Genomic DNA, 17,785 nt, shown 5'->3' on the forward strand with positions numbered 1-17,785 from the left:
GTAATGTACTAAAGAGACGTCTGCAAAGATTTTCAAACTAAGAAAAATTTTCGCTAAACTCTCTTTCACAACATCATCTATCACACGCAGTCTATTATTTGGTTCTTGTTGATTATTATCAAATAAAGCAGCAGTGTAACAACAAATAGCAGTCTCTTGCCATTGTTTCACTAATGAGACGATTCCTCTCTTTTTTTCTTTTTTTTAATTGGAAGTGGTGGTGGTGCGCACAAAAACAAGCCTTGCTGCGAGCGGCAACAGGTCGTAAACACGCACTATCAGAATGCGACAAACAATGCATGACACAGTACAGTAATGCATTTTCAGCTTAGAGTGATGTAAACACCTATAAGAAAGGGAACGGCACTTATCAGATCAAAGAAAAATACGCAATCGATTCAAACCAGACAAAGCACGTGAAAAAGGAAGGGTACCCGTATAAATACAGACGGAGCGCCTGATGCATAGCAATGGCTACCTGGTAAAGCCTAACTACTAAGCTTACGGCTCGAACCAAACTACTGTAGCTGTATCGTCATTCATTCGACCTAAATTGTGTCTCATATTACAATGGACCAACTTTGTTTAGATTTGGAGGAGCGGCCTAAAATTTTTCTCTCCCCTTGAATTTCGAGTCTCAAATTTCAGGTGTGGCTTAGATTCGGGAAATGTTTTTTTCCTTGATTTCAAGTCTCATTTTTCAGGTGCGGCTTAGATTCGAGTGCAGCATAGATTCGAGAAAATGCGGTAATTAAATCTCCGGATCGGGGTATACTGTGGGTCGATGGCAAAAATGCGTAACCCACGTTTTGGAAGGAGAAAATTAGAAGCCACGAGAAAGGGTCCACAGAGAGGTCTTGGAGCTGGCATTCACAAGGTGCTACAGAGTGGGAGCTGCACCAGATGCAAAAATCGTCAACATTCAATGCTGGGGCAACCAGAGGCCCATCAAAGGTTTACACGCCCATTGATGGGGATAAGGAAGTGTGTGACACTTAACACAGACCCTGTGGGATACTGTTCTCCTGGATCCGAGGAGTGCTGTGTGAAGTGCTAACTTGGAAGAGCCGATGGGATTATACCTCATGGATAAATATCAGGAGGAGGCCACGAAAGCCCCAGTCATGGAGGATAACTAAAATGTGACAGTGCCAAGCCTTATACAGGTTAAAGAAGGCCACGACAATATGTTGGCATTTAGAAAAAGCCTAACAGATAGCTGTTTCCAATCTGAGTAAATGGTCAGTTGTATATCGTCCTTCCTGGAAGCCAAACTGATATGGGGACAAAATGGCCCGAGATTCAAGTACACAACATAACCAGAAGCTAACCATCCTCTCAAGTGGTTTACAAAATACACTGGTCAGGCAACTGGCTACTCGGTCAACAGCTGCCAAGAGACATTGAGTTCTTCCTGGGCTTAAGTACGGGGATGACTATGCTGTCTCACTGTGGTGAGGGAAAGACACCCATGAGCCAAATGCGCTTCAAGACCCTGAGTATATGTTGCCACTGGGTAATGTCCGAGTGTTGGATCACCTGGTTGTGGATGGAATCCAGGCCTGGGGCCGTGTCATTTGAAGAAGTAACAGCCTGCAAGAATTCCCACTCAGTGAAGGGTTCATTACAGACTTCAGCTTGATGGGGTTTGAAAACAAAGGGGGGTTTCATCAACTCATCATTTCTGCCAGAGAAACGTAGCAGGATAGGAAGAGGACACTGATGTTTTCGCAAAGTGTGTCGTGAGGTGTTCTGCAAGGGCTGATGGATCAGTACACAGAACACCCTGTAGGATGAGACCCTGGCCAATTAGAAGACTGCTAACCCCCCCCCCCCCCCTTCCCACAGGAAATGTTGTGCATTGAAGTCCCTGAGGAGGAGATACGGGTGTGGCAGTTGCTATATTAAATTAGGCAGTTCAACATACAGAAGTGGCCTACCTGGAGGGAGATAGACACTGCAATTGGTGACTGCTGGGATCATTTGCACTTGTACCACTATTGCTTTCGGGTTGGTACGAAGGGGGATCCAGTCGCTAGTGACATCAGTGGGAACCAAAGTGCAGACAACTCCAGATGCTATCTTGAGGTTGGCACATTCGCCCAATAACCAAGAAACGTTTGAGAGTGGTCATTAAGGAAGTGCATTTCTTGAAGAGCAAGACAGAATGCAGACTAAGGGGAAACAAGTTGTTGTATTTGCAGTATGTGATGGTAATATCTGTTGCAAGTCCACAAGATTATCATGTGGCGACTCAAGGGTAGACACAAAAAATCCGAGGGGAGGTCATGCCACTGAGACAATAGTCGTTACTGACAAGAATGGGGTGTCATCCATAAAAACTGGGTCTGATTTGAACTGAGAAAGAGGGGGTGAAGCCCCCTGGGATGTTGGAAAAGCCTCGTCCTTGGATTTCCGCTTCTTCTTCTTCATCTTCTCCTCCTACCTCGGTGGGAATAGACAGCAGCCATGTCCGGACTGGACAGAGAGCAAGTGACTTTGGGGCACTCAAGAGCGTAGGTTTCTTGGCCGACATGAGGTTGCAGGCTTCCTATCTTGAGAATGCCAATGAGGGGTGTTCCAAGAGAGGGCCCCATTCTTAGCAAGAGACAGAGAAGAGGATTACTTTTGCGGCCAAGGAGGAGGAGGAGGAGGAGGAGGAGGGGCGGAAGAAGGGGTAGGTGGGAGGGGAAGGAGGGCGAGGAGGGAGGGGTTCCTTGAGGGGAAGGGACAGGAGCTACTGGGGGTGCAGGGGGGAAAGGGAAGTGGGAAAGGATGGGGGAGGAGGGGAAGATGTAACTGAGGCAGAGGTAGATGAGAGAGTCACTTGGTGAAGTCTGTCAAACTTCTTCCCGGCCTCAATGTAGCTGAGATGGCCAAGCATCTTTATTTCCTGGACTCTTTTTTTTTTTTTTTTTTTTCCTTTGTATACACTGGACACTCCAGTGAGTAAGGAGAATGTAGACCAGGCAGTGGGGTGCAAGAGTTTCCCACATGAAGAGGGTAGCCACAGTCATCACACATGGGGGTGGCATAGCATCATGAGGACATGCGGCTGAGCATGAGGCAATGGAAGCAATGCATGGGAGATGGAATGAATGGTTTCACGTCCCATCTGTATACCATCACCTCAATCTTCTTGGGCAGGGTATCCTCCTCAAAGGCCACGATGAAAGTGCCAGAGTCTATGCAATAATCCTTAGGGCCCCTCTGGACACACCAGATGAAACGAATGCCCCGTCGTTCCAGATTAGCCCTAAACTGAACTGTAGGAAAAGATCCCTACGGAAAATCATGCCCTGTGTCATATTCAGAGACTTGTGAGGTGTAATATTCACTAGGATGTCACCTAAGTGATTGCAAGCCCAGAGGGAGGCCGACTGGCAGCCAGTAGTTGTCTTTATAAGGACGGAGACAGATATCATCTTGTTTAAGGTCTCAACTTCACCAAACTTGTCCTCAACGTGTTCCACACAAAAAAGAGGTTTGGTGGTGGCAAAAGTCTCCCCATCAGTCCTTGCACAGACCAGGGTTTTGTCCCATGCCAGCAGGCCTGGTCCTCCCCCCACGGGGTAGCCAAGGGGGAAAAGGCGGGAAGGCAGAAAGAGGAACTGAGACAGAACTATTCCTAAGAAGACACACAGCCGTAGAAGAGAGGTCAGACAGTAACACGTTTCATGTACCAAACATTCGCCCTGGTACTACCCACAACAATCAGAGGCTTGCCTTGTGAGCACTACCCAGCCACAGCAATGGCCGTCTGGCATGACGGTTGTTGCTGGTATGAGAAAGAAAGTTTCTCATCCTGTGTGGTAAGTCTCCGCTGTCCTGCAGTTCTGAGTGACTTTCCAAAAATCTATCCCTTTTCCTAAACCTCTCCAGTCCTTTTCCTTCACCCTCTACCTTCACCTTCAATTCTTCTGCATGAAGAAGGAGCCACTGGCTGCAAAAGCTTGCCTAATTACAATCGTCTTTTATTTGTGATTTCTGCTACCGCTTGGTGAGTAGATTTGTTATCCATCCAATTAAATTATATTGTCAAAACTGATTGTTTCTGTTGTTAAGGAATCAGTAGTTTTTCAAGGCAGTTGCACATCCTTGGCAGCAGTTTCACACAACTTAAGACTTTCACTATGGACACTTCTGTGGCTGTAATGTGTTAATGGAGAGAGAGAGGATATAGCTGCCTGGTGATACCAATTTTTAAGGGACATCTGTAGCATAAGTATCGATGGAGTGGTGTGGCTTGATGAAACGTACGTCAATTCTGGTCACGTTGTCAGGCAGGGCTGAACAGATGACACACAGCTACAGGAACAATGGCAATGCCTTGTTGCAAGGGGTGCAGACTTACTCTTCTTTATGCAGGCACACTGCAAGGTTTCCTCCCAGTCACTTGATTTTTAAATCAAAGAAAACAGGAGACTATCATGAATAAATGGACCATGTTACATGAAGAAATGATGCACGTTACCTTTAAAAAATCATTCAAAGATTCACTAAAAGAAAATCTTGAAAAAACCATCAACAATTTACATAATACTCCTTACAGTTCACCTGTTGACAAGGCATCTGCAATATCAAACTAAAAGGAGGAAATGATTGATTGATTTCAGTGTCATAATGTCGATAAGTGATGACCTTAAAATGTGGAGCTTACGAGAAAAAAAATCTATCTTCATAAGCCACAGTTGCAGCTATACGAAATTGACAAACTGGCAAAAAAACATGGGCATACATTTGTTAGGCTACTACCTTACTACTGTCATTTCAACCCAATAGAGTTAACATGGGCCCAAATTAAACGTTACATTGCCAGAAATAACAACAAACGTACCCTGTCTGCAGTCGAAGCACTCACAAGAGAAGCTGTCAGAAACGTCAGTTCTGAAGATTGGAAGAAAGCTGTCGAACAAATGAAGAGTGTCATGGAAAAAGCATGGCAGAATGAAGCTCTTTCGGAACATTCAGTGGGGGAGACAAAACTTCATTAAATGACAACAATGACAAAGACAGTGATATCAGGGGATTTTTTCCATTATACTTGTAGAACTGGAGCACAGGTGGATTTCGCTTCTTAAGTTTTAAAATCTTAATAACAAGGCCTTAATAGCAACTAATTACAAAGGAAGTTCACCTCAGTAATTCAATCTGTATCACACAAAATAAATGTTGCTGTTTACAATGTAACTGCTGCAATACTTAGGCCCTGTTATCCGTACCACTTTCATTATTTCTAAACAAAGAGGTTGGCATATCTAAAATACTAGCATACATACTTGCATAAATGAGAAAAAAATTTAGTTCCTTGGGGTATATCATCTACAAAGTGGTTCTTGTGAGTCCTTCTACATAGGCCAGAGTGCTAGAAATTTTATCACCTATTATAATGAGCATGCTAATCCGAACAATAAGACAGCATTCGGTCAACATCTTCAAAAGGAGCACCGCTCTGCTGGTAATATAAATACTAACATATTTACTTGATTATAAGACGAAGTATTTCCCAAATCGTCAGTTGAAAAATATAGGGTTGTCTTATATTCCCAGATGAAACTATTGTTGCTGAGCTCAACATTTTTATGTTGTTTAATAGATTGACATAAGGGTCATTTTACAGTCACAGATGAAGCTTTGGCTACTGACATCACGTGCAGATTTAGTATGAAGAATATGGAATGGTAGGTTGCGCAGATGATACTTGTGCTAGAACATGCTTGAGATTTCCCAATACGCTGTAGCACTCGATACCGTATTGGCCCTGCTCAAACAACCCTGCTTGAACAATCATTTAATATTTGACTTGTGTGGCACTAATGCATGGGATACATGAGAAAATATGAACTATCTTCCACCACAGTCTACAATCTATTGCTCTGCCTAAAATTTTATAATTTTGTGAAATACAAGAGGACATAGCATGAACTTTCATCATCTTATAAGCTCTTGCTGTATTTCAACGTGTTTGTGACAAAAGATCTTATACAAGTATGGATACTGTATACAAATATTTGGGGTGCTTTTTAAGTAAAGGCAGTATTGAAAGGCAAAAATGTAGTCCTTCAAAACATACTTGATTTTGAACTGAATCCAATGCTTTATTTGGTTATTAGAGACTTTAACGATGTACCAAGTGGGCTACAAGGACAAATGTGGTTGCTTTTCACTTATTAGAATACCGAATAAAGAAATTACCATTTTTTAGTCAGCTTTGGAGCAAGATGGTGACATTCAGATGAAACAAGAAAGAAAATTAAACCAAAATTACGTGTCTAAGAAATGAAATAAAACATATCAAACTAAGTGTAATTGTTTTATCGTAAAAATAAATAATAGCGGCAAGACCCGCTGTGCAGATTGTAATGACACGAAAAAAAGTTTGAGAACTGGACTGAATAGTGACTGCGATCTTTTATTTATGTATTAGTCAGTGTTGTTACGTATGACCTGCACCCTAGAATCTATTGCAGTTTGTTTAACAGTTGCCCAAGCACGGCACTATGGAAAGATTGGAGGGGAACAATGATAACATCTTGGGTGATAACTAGAATGAGTGTGGGGAGGAGCTTGGTGAGCGGGCAGCAAATTTTGTCATGCTGCTAACCGAGGCTTTCTATACCATGTACATGGATTTTTATGAATAGAAGTGAAATCAGATATGTATTTGGGGGGGGGGGGGGGGGGGGGAGCTGTGTTCTCAGCTCCCACCGTAACGACTACATCAGAAATCACAACATTTTCAGAAGCAACAGCCAAATACTTGTGACAATGAATATATAAATGTCATAGCTGTGCTATTAGGATGATAGTGATTATAAACAGTGATACCCCTGACAACAGGCTTAGTAAGCAAAAAAGGAAGTGAAAATAAAAATTAATGTAAGCAATTTATTTTTGTTTATTTTACTTCTCCTTGTCTTATCAAAATGTAGGCAATATATAAATGGCCTAAGTTTAGAATAGATATAATGCTACTGTTTTAGGCAGATAATACAGTTTGTAATTCTGATTAGTCAGGATATGTTACACAATTTTTTCTCAAGGTTCCTCTTATAAAAAGAGAGGTTGTCTTACATTCAGGGCCATCTTACACTTGCGTAAATGCAGTACTTTGGAAGTCCTGCATTATTCAACAAAGGGGTCACACATGGACATCTTGGAAGAATTGGAGATTTTTTAAGAACACATTAAAAGAACATGATAAGCTCTATATGAACAGGTATAATTTTGTTTAACAGATTCCTTGCACTCTTCAGAAATATGTTGTAATTAACATTTCTGCAATTATTTAGAATGTGCGTGTGGAGGCTGACATTGCCCCCTTCTCGCCAGTTGATGACATAATCTAGACGCACACCCTGCAATGTTTTTTGAACAATTTTACAGAAATTGTTTGGTAAAAAAGTTCACGTTTGCCTTACTTATAGGTTTATGTGTCAGCTTCACGATGATGTGCCCATCATTTCATTAATGGTCGTAGTAACTGTGACATTTGCCTATAAGTAAGACACTGTGCAAAATTCAAAACAATTTGCAATGAAAAATACGGGTTCCAATGATTTTGTGTTTGGTGCTGATTTTTTGTCTGGTGCATATACCATAATATGTTGCTGGGTAACAAATTTAGCCAACATACTGAATTTTGCTTTAGACCAATCACAAGAAAACTGACCTGATGTAACACACTCATTTGTGATCTTGGATGGCAGCGACATAGCCAGAGTAAAATATCCACAACATTCCTCATTTTTCATAAACAGTCTGAGATAAAGAAATGAGATTTTGGCAAATGATAGCACACAAAGAGGAGAAATTTGCTATATGGTTAACATGTGAAACTTCATTATCTACCATGTTATTTCACTAACTACCAATTTTTTCAATGAAATAATGTAATTTTTAAGGTCCATCAATAACTGGTGAAACAAGAAATGCTATGGGTTTTGGAACAAAATAAGTGAAGACATTATATGTTTATTTTTGTGCTGAGCAAATGCTTTTTCATAAGCTATTCACCCTACTTTTCCTCTGTTCATCACTGTTTCAGAATTCTCTGCACAACAGGTCAGTGAGATGACACTGTGTAAGCTCAACAGTGTTTTGGCAAAACAAGCAAATTTTAACATGGCAACAAGAGAAATGTGTAGTTTTTACTCATAATTTGTCACTCATGATGCTTCTCTGAAGGTTACAAATGGCTAACAAGCCAGGAAGAAACAAATCGCTACTTTTGTTGCTTTTTCAATGGACTTCTTTTTAGATACTAACCACAGCAGAGGTGACAGATATTTTTGAATGGTCATCATGTAAGTGTAGGTGTGAAAGGGCTCAACTTAATATTTACAAAAAATGTGAGCGTAGGCTTCAGTTTAGAACAGCACTTCCCTCCAGGGCTCAGAATTTTGCCCTACTGCACCTGCCTGTAACCCCTCCCTCTCCCGTTCTCCCCATGCATGACCTGCCGACTGCATATCTACCAGCCACATTATTCTGCATACACTCTATTATAGTATGCAATTTTATTCAATTTAATGTAGTCATTGTATTCAGACTGCAATTTATGCTCATTTATACCATGTATATTTTCAACACTTATTGTATTATAAGTGGCTAAGATCCTTTCCTAAGTGTCATCTCCTCTAAAAAAAAATCTATTGGCTTTAGCAGTATTTGAGATGGTCCAAAACCTGTTCTTTGTTTTTTTCCCAAGTGTCATGATGTTTTTAACCTTGAGAGTGGCTTGTTCATGTTAGGTTGTATAGCAGTTACTGTAATGTGCTATTTTATTCAATTTAATGTATTTGTTGTATTTGCGTTTTAATTAATGCTCATTTACACATCCTGTATTTTTTTAAACACTTATCTATCCTAACTGACTATGATATTCATCCTTTGCACTTTAGCTTCCACCTCCCTCTCGTCTTTCCTTATTTATAATTTTGTTATTTACTTTAATCACTAATTACATAGCTACGAGTGCCTCTTGCAAAGTCTACTTTTGATAATGCTATACCTTTTCTAAAAGATTTGCGTGCATTGTGGGCATTCAAAGTATGGTTTGGAATGTGTGTCCCATGTGCCTTGAGAGTAGCCTGTGCTTGATAAGAGTTAAATCCCAGCCGCTATGTTTTATCATTTTTTTCTTCCAAAAATAATTTTATGTATAATTATGGAGATTATGTAGTGCAATGCAGAGCTTATTTTTATGCATGTCATTGTTTTGCACTCCTGAAAATAAGCATTACAGCTTACTTTCCTGGAGTCCTTAATCTTGATCCCCCTAGCCATCTACAATGGCCCCTCCCCTCCCTCACCTCACCCTCCCCCACTCTTGGGTTCTTCCTGCCCCTCTCGAACCTGATCCACCCAATTTATCTACTCAGCTCTTAACCTACTGGTTTTCTCCACCCCCCCTTCCTCCTTCCCTTTCCCTTAGACCCCCTCCCTATCCCCCTTCTGCCATACATTGGTCCTTTCCAGGTTATCTGTACTGATTGCTCAGATGCTACTGCTTATATAATTACAGTTTATTTTATTTAATTACTTCTACATGTGATACTATTTTGTCTCTCTCTCTCTATGTACGGCATATACTGGACCACTTTTTATTTCAAAACATGTAAAAATGACTAGGCTTGTGGATATTTTTTAATGCAATGTTTTTTGAATTTGTTTTTAAATATTTGTTTCCAATTTATGCTCATGTTTAGTATCTCTGCCACAACTGTGTTATGAAATGGCAATGCTATGTAGGCTACAATGCAGCAATGCTGAATTGTAATTCTATGAAGAAGTATTGATATTTTCATGCCTTATTCCACGTAAGTCTTACCCTTAGTATTAAATTGTATTTCATTTTTGTAGATAAGTTTTCTTATAAACCATTCATATGTGCCACATATGTAATCATTTTTATACTGCTACAGAAACAACCTTCCCTGAAAGAAAACACTCATGACCTGAAGAGGGCACCACCTCTTCTAGGTTTCCTAGTAGCCTCTAACTTGACTACTATCATTCTTTCATGAAAATTAGTTGGGACAATACACACATGTACCCATTTTATTTACTGCTATTTTGGACAGACATTTTTCTTGGCAAACATTGGTATGTACTGGCTGTGATATGCTATCCATTTATGCTTTGCACTTGTATTTACTGTAAACATGTGTTTGTATGTATTGTAATTTTAACTTTTATACATAGGTTGGGTTGAGACTGGGTATATCCCAAAACCGGTCACCGAGGGTAACTCTGGCTGTCTTGCATCACTATTTACGATATGTTTCCCCGCCATGATAAATACACTTAATCTTGCATTAGAGATCTCGACAAACATATGAAAATATGATGTATTCTTAAAATACTTCAACAACAAAAAAGTTTATCACACGGCAAAAATTTGGTATGTCATTAGAAAATGCATGTTTGTAAACTGTTGGTATATCGTCTTAATAATATACTGCCGTGATTAAAGTAACACATTGATGCTGTTTCCATATTTATAAAAAGAATAATCTGCCTGTTTGAGTGAGCTGACTGAAATGTAAAATTACACATGTATCCGTGTGGGACGTGGCAACTGTGTTCCACACTTCCATGTGCTCCTGCCAAAGTGTAAATCCTAAAGTAATTTTGGACAGATGATAATGAGACCTTTAAATGTGTATATACATAATGAAAACACCTACTGAGCTACAAGAAACAAGTGATTATTACTCACCACTAAAGCTCTCAGTGTCTCAAAAAGGTGTTAAAACATTTAGCCATAATAATCTTCCCAATAACAAAAAAAAATGTCTGACATATAGAAAAGAATATTTTAAATATAAATGGAAAATGTTTCTTCTGTATGAATCATCTGTTTATATGCAAATTTTTAATTAAAATCTATTATCAAGTGTAGTTTAGGAGACAAAGGTGTTTAATTTTGTTGTTTAAATATGTTCCACAAGAAATACGAGCAATGTCAAAGACTAATATGTCCACTTTTATTACATTTAAGATACTGCACTATCTAGTAATCAGTGAATGGCCAGCGTACACCCATACATGTAAGCAAATCATGTATAAGTAGCTTGTAAATTCAAGACCTTCTCTGTATACAGTGGTAAGGGACAGTCGATCAGAAATAAGAAACCTCTATCTCAAGTTTCAGTTTCTCACTAACAGCAACGTTGTCACGATATATGCATGCAAATAGTGATTAAGTGCCAAAAACATGGCTGCCAGTAGTAGTAATGCATGCAGTGTTACAAACAGAAAAAGGCTTTTTAGGTATGAATCCAAATATGATTTGGTCAACTATGCCTCAGAAAAAAAACTGTGACTACATTTCTGAACAGAAATGCACTTCAAAAGTTCTTGAAAATCAGCTAAGAAATTTGTGTAAGGATGTAAAAAAATATTGTGTCCTTTACCATAGTTTACATGAATTTATGTGACCAAGTGATGCTAGAAGTGTTATGGACCATCCTCAAAATTGAAACTTCCTGGCAGATTAAAACTGCGAGACTCGGTCCGGCACACAGTTTTAATCTGCCAGGGAGTTTCATATCAGCGCAACTCTGCTGCAGAGTGAAAATCTCATCCTCAAAATTGTTTGCACGCTGTAGTAAGGTGCTTGTTTCAATTAATTTTGTATTGTGCTTGTGCTGAATCATACATTAATTTTTGGGGTTATTATACTTTGTTAATGCAAAAATTGTTAATGTGAATCTTAGTATCAAAAACTGAAACAATATGAACCTTTTACATTTATATTTTGAGAGGTTTCAGAGTAAAGCTCTGTTAATTTACCCAGCAAGCAAATTTTGGGTAGAATTTACAATTTCAAAAGAATGCTGTTACTGTAGACACATTTGAAAACTGTGACTTATTGAATGGGAAAAAAAATCCCATTTCTTGTACTTGAAATATCTTACTTACAAGATTTTATTGAAACTTTTTTGCACAATTTCTCAAAAGAACCAACTTGTCCCTCACCACCGTATACATCTGAGGTCCACAGTCGACCTTTTCTACACCATTCTATAAAAAATTCAAATCAATGGTCTACGTAATGTGGAACTAACTAATTAATAGTTTGTCTAATTTTTGTAGGCCTTTGCTCAGAAGGATTGAATTCTCAACTTTTATTACTGCGTTGGGTTTTAATGTTACTCAGTGATCAACAAAAAATAATGGGTGAGTTTCTAAGAGAAGCAGTAATCTACACAGAAATCCCTTAAGGGAAATAAAGGTCGATTCAAACAGAGACCTAATTATCTGCACAATCCTGGAGATCACAGCTTACCAAAGGAAAATAATTAATCATTTTCATCTCCTTAATATGAAAAAAACAAAGTATAAAGTAAATCTACAGTACTTACAGTGACCACATGAAATAAAAGCACAGACAACATTCATCTTCAGGAGATTTTATTTCCCCAATAACTTTCAAACTCTTATATTTAGCAAGTGTGTGTGTAAAAACATCTTACCTGGTTGTCATCTTGAAAATAGGAACTTTTTATTGTATTCAGCCTTGAAACACACAAGTGAAGCAATGTGTCACCAGTTGAAGCTGATCGGGGATTTGACTGAATTAATTCCTCCACCATATGAGCAACATGTTTGCGCTCATCAGGTGAACGTGCAGTTTCCACAAGCAGATAAATCAGGTGAGTGATGCATTTTAGTATTCGGTCAAAACTTTCTTGTTGCCGTTTTTGAATTGGTCGCACCTAAAACAAATAAATGTCATGGTTCTCTTCAATTACTTGTAATGTTTTACAAGTTGTTGGAAGATAGTATTTCAATAAGTGGATTCAGTTCCCATCTCATCATTTGGGGAATGGGTATAAAGAGAAAATAATCAAATCCAACTCACTGACAAGATGATGCAACGTGTATTCTGAAACTATTTTACAACTGACAGGTATAAAATTTGATAGTACAAATAGTATATTAATAACAATACGGATTACAGGAGAAGACTGTGCACTTAAACAGTGTATTGCAAAACTCAAAGCTGGGTGAATGAACCTGTAGTAACTGATGCTGACACTAACCTCTTTCTTTTCCTTCCAAATTGCTACATTTCCAGTCACCCTCTGTTCACTTACACTGAACAAAAACTGAATAGAGGAAAACACTAGTGCACTAAAAATTAATATGCATGTTTTTCTTTTTCTGTCGTCGCACAGTTATGCTGCTTTTGTCAGCAGTGTTACCACCGCTATCTTAGACATAGGTTTTACAGTACCCTGTGAATGTGTACAAACAGAAATTATGTGATTTTCATGTTTAACAATATTAGGAAAAGGATGTCATTTTCATGTTTAACAATATAAGGAAAAGGAGGTCATTTTCATGTTTAACAATATTAGGAAAAGGATGTCTTTTCATGTTTAACGATATTAGGAAAAGGATGTCTTTTCATGTTTAACGATATTAGGAAAAGGATAAATTGCTACTCACAGTAAAGATGACATGTTGAGTTGTTAGACATGCACAACAAAAAGATTGTTACACATTCTGCTTTTGGCCAATGCCTTCTTCAGAAAGGAAAATACACACACATTCACACAAGCAAGCACACCTCATGCACACGTGACTGCTATCTCTGGCAGCTCGGACTGAGGAAGACATTGGCTGAAAGCTAAATGTGTAACAATCTTTTCGTTCTGCTGCCTGCAACTCAACATGTCATCTTCACGGTGACATGTCATCTTTACAGTGAGTAGCAGTCTACGCTTTCACTAATACTGTTGATATTTCAACCTGGATTTTCCACTGCTTCATTTTCATGGTTAGACTGCCAATCATTAAAAATTACAATACATAGGCTGTCCTGATGTCTGAATGGGGAAAATGAATCTCACGTCTTGGAGCAACAATTGGCAACTCACTACAAGTTGTTTAAGGATACAGAACAGCTTGAAAATTAATATTAATCTAACAAAGGATTTCTTTTCTGTCTCAAACACTCAATACACAAATAATTTTTTATCAGACCACATTTGTAAAATGCTGGTACAATACACTCGGATAACAGAGGCACACCAAAGTACTTCCTTTTCTCAGTCTCCTGGCCAATGTAAGTTACCGTAATGATTGCAGAAGCCATAAAAATGCTACAAAAATGAAAATCTATTATCAGTGAAAATTAGAGAATGGAGCTACCCAGCATGAGAAACAGATGAAGTATCATAATGATGGATGATGATGATGATGATGATGATGATGATGAGACATTTCTGCTACACATTGATTTGGTCTTTAGAGCCCACACTAAATTGAAAACAAGGTATAGCCGTATGTCACTGAAAGATTGTTGCTAAACAATATATAGCAAACTTTCATCTATCAGATTTAACAAACACTCGAGTCTGCATGGATAACAAAAAAACATGGATAATCCAAAGTACATTATTTTGTCAGAAACTGCTACCCTGCGCTAGTAACAAAACCCGTTACTCATAAAAATTTAAGGCACATTGTATTACTTTCATGTAACTTGTTTGAAACCACGAACTGGAAGTTATTGACCTTCAGCTCCTAGGGAAAAGATTAGGCAAATATATAGAATGGAAATTAGCTGCAGACATGTTCCCATTTACCAGACGTCACAAATGGAAAATAATGGAAAAAATATTTCAGGGACAGACCATGGTGGGATTGCGACTTCAATTGCCTTCAGATGATAAAACATGAATCACATGCATTAGTACTGTATTCCAAATGAAAATATTCTTCTAATTATACCATAATATTTTGGGCTTCATTTTATATAATTTAAAAATGGCAAACATGTGCATGGATTATCCGTAAATCTGATAATCTGCAGCTGCCGATGGTTGGGTGATCTCTGTATATCCTAACCTTAGCAACCTGACCGTTATATTTCTGATTTTGTAAAACAAAAAAGCACACCTTAGTCTACAACATGCTCTCTCTTTCATCTCTCCTCCACTCCATTTCCCTTTTTTTGTAGGAGATCTGTTACAGTCCAAATGATACTTCTTGGATAAAGAAACCACAAAGTCCATGATGGTGGATAAGATGTAGACATGTAATGTAGCTATCGTGACATTCGCCACAAAAGCAATGAATTCATATTTGTAGCCATATTGGCATAGGTAAGCAATCTCAAAAAAGAAAGCATGTTCCAAATCAGCATTAACAGATACACAAGCAGTTACAAGTGAATCAAGTAAACAAGTGACTGTGAGTGCATCAGCATGATGTGGCTCTCAAGCTCTAGTGATATCCTGCAGGGTACGTGGTCCTTATTAGGCAGTTGCATCACTTAAGGCAGATAATCAACATGGAGGTTTGGTCATCTGGCCTCTACCATTCACACTCCAGAAGGATTTGAGCAGGCACAAGGGGGGAGGGGTTAACTAATTATATGGAGCTCCAATGTTAGGCACATTATGGAACCCCTAGGGAACACAGCATTTAGGGCTGCAAAGAATTCCAATGAAAACACATCTTCCAGGGGGCCTCATCATAGATGTGGAGGAGGTCCTGTCTGCAGCTATTGATGTTGCAGGGTACAGTAGCGCGCAAGCTGTCGCTCTTGGTGGCACCAAAGATGCCTGTCACTTGGATTCTAAGGATATTCTCAGTTACTATGGGCGTCTGGCAGAAGTGGTGAAGACTTGAGGCATCACTCACAGGTTTCAAGCACAGCTCACAATTTGTAGTCCTCTACCCTTTGGTTTGGAATCTAGCAGAGTGTCTCAACCAGACACTCCATCAATTATGTGATGGTCATGGTTGCAGATTTCTGGACCAGCACTGTACGGTACAGATAGTAGGTAGGATTCTTGTTGGTATGTCAGGAGTGCACTACATAAAGGAAGCAGATACTCTGGTAGTGGAGTTCTTGAGGAGTACACTTTTTTTTTTTTTTTTTTTTTTTTTTAAAAAAAAAAGGCTAGGCAATAGTATGAGGTCCTCTGCTGAACACTTGCCAGTTGATTTACAGAGAGCGAAATCACATCACGTGTACAGAAGACACACTTCAATTGTCAAAATTGTAGTAGTAAATTAACAAAGTACTCATAACAAAGTTTTCAAGTTTACTGCCCTCCAGGAAGTTTTCATGCTTAAATTATTCTTGGCACCGAGAGCTGGCCTGAAAACCGAAGTAGAAAGCTCTGAGATATTTAGTGATTCATGGAATTTATATCAGAAAGACAGATTACATGCCTTATGAGGGTGGGTGTTCATCGTAGTGAAGTTATATGGACACGCATAACAGGTCTAGGTGAAATCAAGTTAATTGTTGGATGTTTTTACCAATCACTAGGTTCCACTGTCACAGTCTTAAGAGCCATTCACCGGAAGTCTACTGCCAGTATTGCAGAAATACCCAGATCATGGCATATTGGTTGGAGGTGATTTTTTATCTATCAAGTATAGACTGGAAAATCTATGGATTCACTGCAGGTAGTATGAACAGATAGTCTTGTGAAGTATTTCTCAACAAGTTTCCTCAAAACTGCCTTGGACAACTAGTTACGCAACCCACACACAATGGAAATATTTTAGACCTTGTAACAACAATCATGCCTGACCTTATCAAAGTTATTTGTATAGAAAGAGTGATTAGTGATATTGACATCATCACAGTGACAATGGTTACAAAACCATGAGGAAGGGCAGGATTGTCATACAGACTCTGACAAGGAGGACACTGAAATTCACACCTGTGGTGCAGAGAAGCAACAGAAAGGGTCGAACACAATTAGTCGCCAGGTCCAGATGGAATCCCAATTTGGTTTACAGAGTGTACTCTGCACCACTGGCCCCTTACTTAGCCTGCATTTACCGTGAATATCTCGCCCCGCGAAAAGTCCCACGTGAATGGAAAAAAGCACAGGTGACTCCTATGTATTAAGGAAAATAAAAGAACTGACCCACATAACTACAGACCTATATCCTTAACATGGTTCAGCTGCAAAAACTCTAACTCATTCTGAGTGCAAATATCAGAAATTTCCTTGAGACAGAAGAGCTTCGGTCCACAAATCAGCATGGATTTCGGAAGCTTTGCTCATGTGAAACTCCGCCTGCCATTTTTCACATGATATTCTATAAACCATTAATGGAGGCACATTCCATAGTCCTAGATTTCCGTAAAGCATTTGACATGGTGTCCCAAGGCAAATTGTTGATGAAGGTCTGAGCATACAGCTTATATTTCCAGATATGTGAGGGGTTTGAAGACTTTTTAAATAATGGAATCTAGTATGTGGTCCTCACTGGTGAGTGTTCATCAGAAACAAGGGTATCATCAGGAGTGTCCAAGGAAGGGTGATATGACCACTTTTACTGTCTAATTAATGAATGACCTGACAGACAGTGTGAGCAGTAATTTATGGCTGTTTGCTGATAACTCTGAAGCATACAGGAAGCTGTTGCTGTTGTACAGGAAGCTGTTGCTGTTGTGTGACTGTTGGAATATATAGGGTGACCTTGACAAGATTTCTAGTTGGTATGATGAATGGCAGCTTCTTCAGGAAATGCAGTCCTGTAACATAGCATTAATAGGGTGCAGCTTGACACATTTTCTTCAATTAAATATCTAAGTGTAAAAATGCAAAGTAATATAAATTGGAATGAGCATGTAGGTTGGTAGTAAGGAAGGCGAATGCTTCACTTCATTTTATTCAGAGAATTTTGGGGAAGTGTAGCTCATCCATAAAGGAGATGGTGTACAGAATGCAAATGTAACATTTTTTTCAGTACTGTTCAAGTGTTTGGGATCCCCTCCACGCCAGATTAAAGGAAG

At 39.0% G+C, this 17,785-nt stretch overlaps 1 protein-coding gene across 1 annotated transcript in view; it reads right to left on the minus strand.

Moving 5' to 3' along the window:
* LOC124605362 (protein fem-1 homolog A) overlaps positions 1 to 17,785 on the minus strand; it is a 61,371-nt gene that overhangs the window by 15,181 nt on the left and 28,405 nt on the right. The window contains exon 3 of the mRNA XM_047136990.1: positions 12,483 to 12,725. Within this exon, the coding sequence (XP_046992946.1) occupies positions 12,483 to 12,725 (243 nt within the window). The remainder of the gene's footprint in view (positions 1 to 12,482; positions 12,726 to 17,785) is intronic.

This window comes from Schistocerca americana, chromosome 3, assembly GCF_021461395.2.
Source record: "Schistocerca americana isolate TAMUIC-IGC-003095 chromosome 3, iqSchAmer2.1, whole genome shotgun sequence".
Lineage (NCBI taxonomy): Eukaryota > Metazoa > Arthropoda > Insecta > Orthoptera > Acrididae > Schistocerca > Schistocerca americana.